Source organism: Diabrotica undecimpunctata, chromosome 8, assembly GCF_040954645.1.
Source record: "Diabrotica undecimpunctata isolate CICGRU chromosome 8, icDiaUnde3, whole genome shotgun sequence".
NCBI lineage: Eukaryota > Metazoa > Arthropoda > Insecta > Coleoptera > Chrysomelidae > Diabrotica > Diabrotica undecimpunctata.
Window position 1 is genome coordinate 65,686,006 of NC_092810.1, and position 13,891 is coordinate 65,699,896.

Sequence of the window (13,891 nt, forward strand, 5' to 3'; positions counted from 1 at the left end):
AAAAAGTGCACATTTCAATAAATTCTGATCTTCATTACAGGTTTTTCCAAGAGAGCTGTGAGTAATATTTTACTACCTGACTATAATAACCCCATATTGTTCCTAATACCTTTTACATTCTTTCATAAAATGGATTTGTTGTTGGTTGGTAGACGAACTACTCGTTTATTATAGTTGGTACAATGGATTAAACAACAAAGGGTCAATAACGGTTAATGGTAAATTATGTCATTTTCAAATATTTTAAATAAACTATCGTACAGCTTATTTCAAATCGAGTGGCGAGCACTTCCATGAAATAGTTAATCGCGCAGATAATAGAATATTTATGATCCGACCCATGCAATGGCGTTGCAATATTAAACAAATTAAATTATTTGAAATCGCACTAATTACAAAATTATTACTCACTTAAATAATAAACGGAGTTTGATTGCACACAAATTGTTTTAGAGATATCAAACTTTTTGTTTGTTATAATACCATCTTTGATAATTGATACTCTTCTGATTCAAACTACTATGAGTTTGGTAAAAGTTAATTTCCAATTTAGTATCAGTTACCTTAAACCGTAATTATAAAGTAATTATTAATGACTCCTTAACGACTCGTTAAGGACATACAAAGAACTGATAAGAATTATTTCCGAGAATTTCTAGTCACTGGATTTGAAACGAGTTCGTAATTTAGTCTCATTATGTTGTCGAGTCTGAACAAGAAAGGTGCTACCACGCGTATTAGAACTATTTTTTAGAATGGAGATGGTTAAGTGTAGTACGAGTAAACAGATCAGATTGACATCAGAATCCAAAGGAATAGTTTACAATGTATTAATATATGCAAATACTATTTCCTGAATATAATCGAACCAGTATTAAACAAGGAGTAAGACAAACAGTTCATTAGAAATCATCATCGTTTTCATGAGACTGAACATTGCCGTGTGAATCATTGAAGCTTTTGCAGAAAAGGCTTGAAGAGGTGTAAGAGTGGACTGGAAGTGTGAGTTCTCTCTACAGAATTGTGAAAGATTTGGAATTCAAATGGAAGAAAACGAAAGATAATCAACGTTTATTAATTGAACGGAATGATATTCGTGCTCTACGCATTCAATATTTGGACAAAATTAAATATTACAGAAGCGAAGGTAAGTCAATTGTATATGTTGATGAAACCTATGGACACACTACACCAAATAGCTGGACAGATGACAGTGGCAAAGGATTGTTCAAAAACATTTCAAAAAGAAGTAGGTTGGTTATCGTACCAAAAGGAAGTAAGTTGGTTATCGTACTTGGTGGTGGGGAGATGGCTTTCATACAGAATGCCCTTTTGATTTTTAAGTCAGGAGCTAAGACAGGAGATTATCATGATGATATGAATTCAGAAAATTATGAAAAATGGATGAAAGAACAGTTAATCCCCAATTTGCCTGTTGGATCTGTTGTTGTTACTGATAATGCGTCATATCATGATGTACAAATTAATAAAGCACCCACCAGTAATTCTAAAAAAAATGGATATGATATCTTGGTTGACAGAAAAAAATTTATCATTTGTAATGACATATTGGAGATAAACCTAGGAGAGGGAATTCAGGCAATTGTTTACGCATACGACCTGATCATACAAGTGGAGCACGTTGAGAATGGGCCCATATAGAGCAAATACAGCCCTTGAATTAGTTAGGATGTGACTAGAGGAGAGAGAACTGACGCTAGACACATAGAAGACAGAGGCCATAATCTTTAAGATTCAAGAGCGAGAGAGCATATCTCCTTCACTCTAGCAGGAGAAAATATCCTACCTGTCAATTAAGTCAAATATCTGGGAATAATACTGGACACCAAATAGAGCTTCGAAGAACACATAATATATGCTGCGAAAAAAGACAATCAAAGAACAGCGGCGTAAACAAAGATCATGCCAACATAGTAGGTCCGGGGACAGGTAGAAGGAGAATTCTCATGGAAGTGGTCCACTCCACCATACTATACACAGGTCCAGTATGGCAGCAGGTAATCATCATCATCTTTGGCTCGACAATCCTCTGTGGATCCTGGCCTGCTTTAAGATTAGTCGCCATTCTGTTCGGTTTCTGCCAACGTGTTGCCATCTAATGATCTCTAGTATCCCAAAGTCGGTCTTAACTCCATCTAACCACCTAATTCGCGGTCGGCCTGATTATTCTTCCTATAGGTGTTCCTGTCGTTAGCTTTTTAGCAATCATGTTGTCAGGCATTCGTATTATGTCTCCGGCCCGTCTAAGTCGTCGTGTTTTAATGAACGTTACGACATCTGGTTCATTAAAAAGTTGGTATAATTCGAAATTAAATCTTTTGCGCCACTGCCCTGGCAGCAGGTAATGCATAAACAAAAATACAGAAGAATTCTGGAGAAAACTCTGAGAAAGGCCCTGCTGAGGGTCGTCTGCGCATAAAGACTACTTCGACAGTTGCCTTATAGGTGATAGCAGGAGTGTCGCCAATCACCTACTAGTGAGAGAAAGAGCAATCACGTACGACAAGAGTGGAAACGAGAAAGCAGATGAGAGCGGTATGACCAACGCGAAATAGCAAGAAGAGTGGGAGAACGAACATAGGGCTGAATGGACAAGAACACTCATATCGGACGTGCACGGTTTTCAGAGCCTACCCGGTAAGGATAGAGAAGCAAGAAGACAGTAACTGTGTTAACTGCGGGTTAACGACACGGCGGAACACAGTGCGTTCGATTGCAAAAGGTTCACAAACGAGAGGGCGGAGTTATACGAAGGGGTGGAAGAAGTTAGGACGAAAAACATAATGGAAGTGGCAGGAAGAGGATGAAATGAATACAAAGAAATCCTGGAGACAATAACTAGAATAATAAAAAGAAAAGAGATCCTAGAAAGGGAACGACAGCAGGAATAAACACTTAAGGGAAAAACAGAAGGAAGCCGCGCATGCGTGTTAGGACGGTCTAAACAAGACTAGCCGCGCGTTGGCTGAGCGTAGCTTTAGTTGGTAGATAGGGCATCATGGACGCACCCGGGGGCACGACTTCCAAGAGGGGAAATGCACTAATACGTATCCTTTTACTCTGAATCCAACACACGTCTCTAAAAGATTTTTACAACCTCAAAAAAAAAGTAATCAAAATTAATTAAATGGAACATAAAATGACTGAGCAATTGTCTTTTATAAAAAGCATTTCTGAAAACACTGTATATTAAAAAAAAATTAGAATCAAACTTAAGAAATTGATATTGGCCGACTGCATAACAGCACCAATTTCACTGCAGGTTTTTCTAAACTGTTTACATACACATATTTTATATATTCCAGATGTTCATTGAATTATGTAAACATGTAAAATGTTTACGTTTTTTTGATTACTTAAAATCTGTTCAAGATCAATTCTAATATCCTGGTATCAATTTAAAATACAATAAACATTATGTTTATTTTTATAAGTAATTTTTTATAATAAAATCATTATTTCGTTACCTTTACTGCATTTGAAAATAATTATTGATGGCACAGTTATATAAATAAATGTTTTTTTAATATAAATAAAAATTGATTATTTCTTGCTATATAATTATTTAAATACAGTTCTATTACATATTTAGATACATTAAAATATTAATTGAAAAATACAACTAAAGATATTCATTTTTAAAAAGGTCGGTGTCAGAGACCAAGGTTACCAGCATGTTACAACAGATCACCTTACCGGTGGAAGGATAAAGACCGTTGTAATCTTTCATTCTTTCAATTATATGTGCTATCATGCATTTCCAAGTAGAGTTTATCATTTCATTTACAAATTATAAAGAGTAAAGTTAAATTATGTTGCCCAGTTTTACCCAACAGAAATTATTAAGTGAAAACAGAAATTATTAAGTTAGATACACACATTAAAAATGTCTAAGGAACACCACTATTATTCCACTTTTTTCAATAAAAACTTAAAAACGTTTTTGTTAATACATACCATTCGATTTGGAAACTTGTTCTCTACAAACCAAGGTATGCAATGTAATTAAATCTGTCAACTGCACTGTTTTATTAAGGCAAAAGTGACAGCGCAGCACCTCAAATTCGTATGATTAATTGCTTCAAACTGTAAAGAAAAAGTGCTTCAAATTTTAAAGATAGTCTGTATTTACTTTAAAATTTTACTAAAATAAGAATATTAAACGCAAAGATAGTCATGGAGCGTCTGCATTTAACATGTTCATATCATAAATGCCGTGAATATGATTCAGGCTGGTCTTTCATAAGCTGATGTTGCACACCATTTTGGAGAGTGATTTCGAGACGTCGATATGGATAATTTGGTAATGTCACTGAAAAACATGGAGATCGTCAACGTGAAACTACTAATCGACATGATCGGTGGTAGAATTAGCTCGTCGAGATGTGCGTATAACTGCACGTGAACTCTATGGGGCCTTAGAAAATACCCACAACATTACTGTATGCGACCAAACTTTGAGGAATAGATTACATGAAACTGACTTGCACGCCAGACGTCCATTGAAGTTTTCCATGTTACGTCATGGAAATCGTAGACTCAGATTAAGGTAGGCACAAGAGCATGTGCAGTGGGACAAGAATGAAGTTTTGTGTTATTCATAGATGTAGCTAGGTTTTGTCTCTACCCTGATTAAAAAAGAGTAAGAGTTTGGAGAGGATCTGGTCGACAAGGGAGACTAAGGCATGTGTAGGGTGTTCGTCCATATAGTGGTCTACAAGTTATTATGTGGACTGGAAAAAATTTTCATCATTGAACTGTTCCCGTTTTTGTAGAAAGCAATTAATCTCAATATATTGATCGTATCTAACAACCTGTTGTCCTTCCACTTGTCACTGATGCAGGTCCTGATTTGAGTTACATGCAGGATAATGCAAGGCCACATACTGCAGCAACAGTAAGAGATTGGTTTCATAATGAAGATGTTACATTTTTTCTGTGGCCAGCACAATCGACAGATCTGAATCCCATCGAGCATGTATGAGATTTATACTAGACAATGTCTTTAAGATCTTCTTAAAAATAAATGTATCATATTGCTTTACATAAAAATAAAACACTGAAAACTTTCTTTTCAATACTTCTACAAAATTAATAATTATAATATCGTATCACTACAGTTGTTTCGGCAGAGTGCCTTTCTCAAGTGATCTATTTTTGGTATGTGTTTACACATTATAGTCTTTAACTGAATAGATTGAGGAGGGGAGAACTGTTTGTCTCAAGTTGGTAATTCAGAATTATTTCTTAATTTTTTTAATTTGTTAATTTAAGTCTAGGAGTCTAATAAGGAGAAATAAGGAGAAAGATCAGAGATGCAAAGGAAAGATGGTATAGTGACAGATGCGAAGAGATTGAACAGTTGGTAGAGAAACATAATAACTTAAACCTTCATAAAAAAATTAGGGAAATAACAAGCACTAATATTAAGAAAAAATCAAACATACTGCTGGATAAAAACGGCAAAATAATTATAGACGTCGGTGAAAGGCTTAAAAGATGACAGGAATATATTCAAGAGTTATTCAAAGACGAACGGACTGAGATAGTACTAGAGCAGGAAAAGTTCGACAACGGCCCAGACATAAGAAAAGATGAGGTATTAGAGGCGATAAAGCGAACAAAGAACAACAAGGTAACAAGTCCTGACGAAATACCTGTAGACATAATACGGTTAATTGAAGAACAGCAAATTGGAATATTGATCGACTTATTCAATACAATATACGGTACAGGAATCATTCCCAGAGATTGGCTGATGTCAACATTCATTACACTACCAAAAAAACCAAATGCAAAAGAATGCCAAGACCACCGGATGATAAGTTTAATGAGTCTTACGCTCAAAATATTTTAAAAAATTATACACCGGAGAATACACAACAAACTTGAAGCAGACATAAGTGACAAACAGTTTGGATTTAGAAATGCACTGGGAACAAGGGAAGCCCTGTTCGCTGTGAATGTACTTGTGCAAAGGTGCATGGATGTTAATCAGCTAGTATATATGTGTTTCTTGGATTACAACAAAGCCTTCGATAAGGTCAGACGTAACCGTCTTATCGAATTACTTAAAAAGAAAAACTTAGATATGAGAGACATCAGGATCATTAGCGCTATCTATTATAATCAGATCGCTGTGGTAAAAGAGAACAACGTCTTTTCAAATAAAATACAGATTGAGAGGGGCGTCAGGCAGGGCTGTGTCCTGTCTCCTACTTTGTTCAATTTGTATTCAGAGAAAATAATCCAGGAAGCACTAGAAGAACTAACTATGGGAATAAAAGTAAATGGCCGACCAATCAATAATATACGATTTGCCGACGACACTATTTTATTAGCGGAATGTCTTAAGGATTTATAACAAATGGTTGACAGAGTGGTAGAAGTTAGTGAAGAAAACGGACTGTCCCTAAACACAAAAAAGACACAAGTTATGGTAATTACAAAAGCCCAACAGCGCCAAGAAAACAACAATACATGGAGAACAAATTAAAAAAGTTGAAAAATATAAATATCTGGGTACAATAATTAACGAAAATAATGAGTACACAGAAGAGAATAAGGCAAGAATAGGACAGGCAAGACATTCTTTCAACAAACTGAAAAAAGTACTCTGCAGCAGGGACATTAGAAGCCTTTGAGTTATGGGCCTACAGAAGGATATTAAGAATAAGTTGGGTGGATAGAGTCACGAATGTCGAGGTGTTGAGAACAATGGGTCATGTCAAATCTGGGACATGTCATGAGAAACGAGCGTTATAACTTGTTGCAATTAATAATGCAAGGAAGAATACAGGGTAGAAGGAGTCGCGGAAGAAGACGCATCTCCTGGTTAAACAATTTGAGAGCTTGGTTTAACTGCACTTCTGCTGAACCCTTTAGAGCAGCGGTATCGAAAGTGGGAATTGTCAGGATGGTTGCCAACCTTCTTAGAGGAGATGGCACATGAAGAAAAAGAAGAAGTCTAACAGTAGCAACTTAAAAATCGAAGATAAAAGCGAGATGAGGCTCTTCAAGAATATGAGGTAGATATTGCTAGGTTACTGCGATATGCTTATCCAACCGCTCCCGAAAAAATGATGGAAAAGTTGAATGTTCAAAAATTTATTGATAGTCTTCCTGATCATGAAATGCAGAGAACACTGCGATTAGCTCGTCACAGGACGCTGAGCAAGCAAAAGCATAACATCCAAGTCACGTCACAATACGTTAAAGATTTCAAATTGAACTTAATAAAAGACAAAATTATCCGTTTATTGAATTTGTATTACATATAACCCTTCTACATTTAAGAACACGTCGCTCAAAACTAAGGTAATTTTTGCACAAAAATGAAGAATCTAGCAAGAATTTTGATAATTATGTTGGGATGTAAATTATATTTATTTATATTATTATATTATATTATATTATATATATTATATTTATATATATATATATATATATATATATATATATATAGATATATATATATATATATATATATATATATATATATATATATATATATATATATATATCATCATCATCATCATGTGCAGCTTTATCAACCGTTTCCAATTACGGTGCAGCCTCCCTTATTTCAAAGTTATTATATGTTCTTATTATTATTCGACGATGTCTTAGTTATACGTTGTTGTAATAATTTGCGCTCATTTGCGCCCATATTTTTCTATCTTGTGCTATTCGAGACCACGTTGTTCCTGTTAATTTTCTAATATCATAATCCCATCTGAGATTTGGGCGTCTCTTTGGTCTCTTAGCATTCCTGGGGTACCACATAGTTGTTCTAGTGGTCCATCTGTTATCCGTTCTTCTTGCCATATGTCCTGCCCATTGCCATTTCAGGGATTTTATTCTTTGGATTACATCAGTCACCTGGGTTTGCCTCCGTATCCATTCAATTCTTTTACGATCCCTCTTTGTTATCCCTAGCATACATCTTTCCATTGCTCTTTGAGTTACTTGGAGTTTCGACGTTATTTCTCTCTTTAATATCCAAGTTTCACATCCATATGTCAAGACGGGTAATATGCATTGATCAAATACTCTCTTCTTGAGGTATAGTGGCATTTTGGACTTGAAGACTATGGAATTTCGTCCGAATGCTGACCACGCTTGTTTTATTCGTCTGTTGATTTCCGGAAGTAGTGATCCCGATTTATGTATGAGCTGTCCCAGGTATATGTATTCATCTACTACTTCTAGCGAGGTTTCATTAATTTTTATTTCCACGTTGGCGATCAGATCATTGCACATTATTTTAGTCTTTGCTAGGTTTATTTTTAGGCCTACCTCATTGCTGGCTGTATTAAGGTCATTAATTTGCAGTTGTAATTCTTCAGGACTTCTAGCAATTAGAATGATGTCATCAGCGAATCTAAGATGGTTTAGGTATTCTCCATCTATACATAGACCTTGGTTGTTCCAGTCTAATTTCCGGAAGATATTTTCTAAGGTTGCAGTGAAGAGCTTAGGGGATATGGTGTCTCCTTGTCGGACTCCTTTCTGAGTGGGAAATTCTGGGGTATTTTGATATATGCTTACTCTAGCTGTGGCCTCTTTGTATATATTTGCTAGCGTTTCGACATATGGTTTATCTACTCCTTGGTCGACAAGAGCTTCTATGACTGCTCTTGGGTATACGGAGTCAAATGCTTTCTCGAAGTCTATGAATGCTAGCGCCAGTGGTAGATCATATTCTTTTGTTCTGCTCATTACTTCCCTTAATGTTTGAATATGATCCATTGTGCTGAAGCCACTTCTAAAGCCTGCTTGCTCTCGGGGTTGTGCAGCGTCAAGTGTGTTTTGTATTCTGTTGTTAATGATTTTGGTGAATACCTTGTATATCACAGGTAGCAAGCTGATCGGTCTATAATTTCTAATGTCTTCCTTGCTACCTTTCTTGTGAATAAGGATTATGTTGGCTGAATTCCACTTTTTTGGAATATGTCTCGATTTTAGGCAGTCTGTGTATATTTTTGCTAGGATTTTCCAAGTTGTTTTACCAGCAATCTTTAGAAGTTCGGCTGTAACACCGTCATTACCGGCTGCCTTGCCGTTCTTCATGCTCTTAAGAGCTGCCTCTACCTCATCCACGAGAACATCTGGTACATCTTCTTGAACCGCAATTTCTTCTTCGCCTATTTCTTGTGCTTCCGGAGCTTTATATAGACCCTCATAGAATTCGGTTACATGTTTTATTATTTCATCCCTATTTGTGATCCTTCCGTTGTTGTTTCCCAATGCTATTATTTGCTTTCTACCGATTGCCAACTTCCTCTTGGTTTTCCTATAGCTTTTATGGTTTTCGATTGTATTTTGTACAAGTCGTTCATTGTAGGTTTTTATATCTTCTGCGATTTTTTTCCGTATTACTTTGCACAGTTCGGTATATTCAATTCTATTAATATTGGAGTTAATTTTCATTTCTCTTCGTTGTTTCAGGAGAGCTGTTGTTTCATCTGAAAGTTTTCTATTGCTGTTGTGTGCTTGTGATCCTCCAACTTCTTTGGCGCAATTTAAGATTGTTTCCATTAAGTGTGTGCTATTCGTTGGGTCTTGTAATTTTTCTTGAATTAAATTTTGATAGCGTTCCGAGTTGTTGCTTAGGTTAGTGATATTTACCCCTGCAGTTGGTTTCTGGAGTAATTTCATTCTTTCTAGTTTAGTGTTTAGAACGACCCGAGATCTAATTAGTCTGTGATCGCTACCTGTTCGGAATTTGTTGAGCACACTTACATCCTTTATGGTTTTCAGCTTATTAGTTAGGATGAAATCTATTTCGTTCTTGGTAGTTGCATTGGGAGCTAACCATGTCCATTTCCTATTGAGGTTCTTCTTAAAATAGGTATTGGCGATTGAGAGGTTCTGGTAATGTGCGTATTGAACCAGTCTCTCTCCCCTTTCATTTCTTTCTCCAATGCCAAAGTTGCCGACACATTGTTCTTGATTTGATTGTTTACCCACTTTGGCATTAAAGTCCCCGACTAGATACTTAAATTGGCTTTTGTTCTTGTTAAGCACCTCAGTTATTTCATTGTAGAATTCCTCTATTTCCTCATTGGAGTGGGATATGGTTGGTGCATATACTTGCACAATTTGGATGGTGTATCTTCTGGATAATCTTAGACTTAGACTAGCTACTCTGTCTGAGGTGCTTGCTATGTCGACTATCCTATCCTTCCATTTCTTATTAATTAGGAACCCCACTCCACTTGTTCGTCCATTTTCTGTTCCTTTGTGATAGAGGATGTTGCCCGATTCAAGTTCTATTAACTCTTCGTCCTTTCGTCTTACTTCGCTTATTCCGATGACATCCCATTTAATATTGACTGCTTCATTTTCTAACTCTATGAGTCTTGCCTGGTTCGCTAACGACCTGCAGTTATAGGTCGCTACGTATAGTGTTGTTGATCTGGCTGGGTAGTGGTTTAGACTCCGCAGATTCTTAGCACCCTCTGCCCTCCTGACTGGTTCCCGAGAACTACCCATCTCGGGGTCAGTTGGGCCTACGGAGAATGAGGGCCGTGGCTTTCTTTTTCCTTTATTCATAAGGGGTCGCGAGGCATACCTTACCACGCTGCCTCAGGTCGGGTTGGTAAGGGGCAAGTGTTGTCGTACAATGGCTTTTGCCAGTAACCATTGAGTTATATTATATTAATTAGATTTATAGTTCCATCGTTGATTAAAATCAGTTTCCCAGACATTATCGTTGATAATTAGTGTCATTGCGTGATATGTTTTCGACGTGGGAATAATTTCGTCTTCACTTAAATCAGTTGTATTGGAAATAAATTATTTAAACAGATTAGCAATAAAGTTTGTTGCACTACTAATTTCTACATCTGACTGCATCCAATTATGTGGTAACATCTTTTTGTAAATCTTTACAGAAATATCCAATTTATTCAGATCTTCTTCAGCTTGCTATTATTCATGATCTATTAAATAATGAAAAGTGATTTTCTGTTACTATTTTGTTCATTTTTACCTTAAAAATTGGATATTTATAAGATCTTAACGGAAAATTTTGATATACAAACTAAATGTCACAATGACATTATATATATATATATATATATATATATATATATATATATATATATATATATATATATATATATATATAGTAAAGTATATATACACAGAAATATACAGTTTTTGTTTTTTTAGTCCAGCTCATTAAATCTTTTCTATTAGTAGATACGAACATGAAGGTGATGAGTTGATCACATTCTAAAAATTTTAATAAAAAAATTATTAAAATTTAAAAATTTCGTGTTTTGAATATTAATTTATAAAGAGCACTATTAATAATTCGGTCTGTTTAAATATCAAGGATGATCAATAGTAAACCCATTAAGTATGTTGTGGTTGCTCAAATGATAAATAATTATTAATGTTACTGTTATTAAATAATAATTTTAGTTAGATATCGTTTGAAGCTATTAAACTTTATTTACATATATTTAAATACTACTAAATACTGATACACATTAGATAATAATAATAACAAGAGCAGGGAATAGATTGTTAGAATTGTATAAAGTTAGACAAGTTTACTTTCGTGAGATAGACCAGAATACGATTCAAGAAGTTGCCCTTGCGAAAAGTAGTCCTAATTTATGTTATTAAAAACAATTTTTTTTAAACAAGTGAAAATCAATTTTTTCCTCTATGAAAAAGTTCTAGCTGCATAATAATATACAAGTAGTACATACGCGCGGCAATCCAAGCGCCCGCCCTGTCATAAGCGCGTTATTAACAATTAAAAAAAAAATGTTTGGAAATAAAATATGGCCAAAATATTCATCGGGAACTGATTTAAGAAAGTTTGAACTTGAATTTAGGCAGTTGGTGATTTTAAAAATAATATTTTTTATTTGTGTTTTGCAGCCTTGAAAATATTTTTCATTTTTGTCAGGTTTAATTGTTTATAACTCGAAAACAATTAACCATCTAACTTTGTTTAGATTGATCCAAAAAACATAACAAAACCGTCCGAGCCGAAAAAGATTTTTTAGAATTTGTTTGAAAAACATTGTTTAAATAAATTAGGACCACTTTTTGCACAATCGGTTTGAAAGGATGACACATAAACGTTTTAGTTTATTTTACTACTAAACACCAGTGTATTTCACTATACAAAAATAATCTTAATTGCAAATACGAAATCACTCAAGAATGCAGTAGATGGTATTGTTGAAACACTATCATCAACCGGAAATATAACTATTGTCTTGCTAAGTTTATCAAACAGATAAGCATCATACCATTCATACCTATGCGTCCCTAATGTTCGTTGGTCCGGTTTGAGCCTGCACCTGACTTTTATTTTTTTTTAACGGTTCGACCAACAAGACTCAAAGAAATTCTCGAGCACGACTCGGTGATTTCAAATATTCGTATTTAATTCGTTTTTAATAAGAATTACCAACGTACCGAAGTCACCTCTATTGTCATATGACAATTATTTATGGTGGGTTATTTTTTCCATTAGGTTCTTTTACAGTACTAGAGTATAAAAATAATAGCGAATTTGGTTTATTTTTACAAATACATACCACGTACAGAAATGGAAAATTCTAGGGAAACTACGAGACAGAAGTAATCAACGATGATGGACCTCAGAAATTTTATTATGTGAAAGAATGATAGAATTATGACTAGATGTTATCAATACACATAAATCTATAAATGCACATGGATACAACATATCCTTCTTCTCCTAAGTTAGGCTTCTTGGCCTGTTCTTCACCGGAGCTTGTATGTGTATCTGTGATGTTGACTGTCTCTTGCCTGTTGGTTTTGAATCTCTTGCTTTTCGGACTATTTTCTCTCTGCCTATTCTCGTCTTCTCTTGTCTTCCCCAACGAACTATGTCTTGTGTGCTAGAGATTCATTATTCGGTCATTCGAAATTTTACTCCTCAGTGTTGTCCCAATTATTGAACTCTGATGTTCTCAATATTCTCTTTTTTTTTCGCTGTGCCGGCTCTTGTTTATATCGCATAAGTCATTATCAGTCTTACACACGATTTACATATACATACTTTACCTGCCCGCCTCATATCTTTTATTCTCCAGTTTATATCCCTCAGACATATCTCTAACAGGTTGAGTGCCAACCAGAAACTGAGTAGATGAGTGGATTTTCAATTTTTTTATTTTTAAAATTTCTAGAATGCTTATTAATTTTTAGGAGAAAGGAGCTTCTAAAATTTTTTCAATCCGACCATTTTTTTCAATTATATCGCCATTTTTCATAAGCAGACACAGGAGTCTGCTGCGGCACTGGTGGCAACATTTTCCTTTTATTAATTTTGCAGACACAAATAGTAGACACTGATATTTACGGCGCCGCTGTCGTTCAAACCTAACCTCAAAGATGTACACGTGATTAAGTAGTCTGTTGAGTTATTCTTTTGTTTTATAGCTGTATTAAATAACTATATTGGTGATTTTTCTTAAAAATTATAATCATGGATAATATTAGAGATCGCACAAAGAGAATTATGACTGCAGTTTATGCAAAACAATCTGCAGAAAGTTACGGTAAGTTTTTTAACAATAAGTTTAAGTTAGATCAGGCTGTAAGTAAATAAATATTTTCAGAAGACAGCTGCGACTCGTCAGATGAGGAATTCAGTTCCACACGTTCCATAAACGACCCAGCTTATGTTCCAAGATCGTCATATTCTGATAATTTGGCTGCTCAGGTGCCGCCAAAGTCTGAGATGGAAAAAACGCAGGCAGAAAGTGAATATCAGATTCCGATTCGAGTGATATCCGATTGACAAATTACAACACAGCAGTTTCCCAAGTCAACCGACTCTACAGAAATCAGTGATGGTTGGTCTGAATAT

At 35.1% G+C, this 13,891-nt stretch overlaps 2 protein-coding genes across 2 annotated transcripts in view; both read right to left on the minus strand.

Moving 5' to 3' along the window:
• LOC140447648 (uncharacterized) overlaps positions 1 to 13,891 on the minus strand; it is a 221,085-nt gene that overhangs the window by 192,684 nt on the left and 14,510 nt on the right.
• On the minus strand, positions 459 to 10,518 carry LOC140448864 (uncharacterized). The gene is made up of 2 exons (XM_072541988.1): positions 10,117 to 10,518; positions 459 to 563 (listed from the first exon to the last, which is right to left on the minus strand). Exons 1-2 carry the CDS (start codon positions 10,516 to 10,518, stop codon positions 459 to 461), a joined length of 507 nt encoding a protein of 168 aa, XP_072398089.1.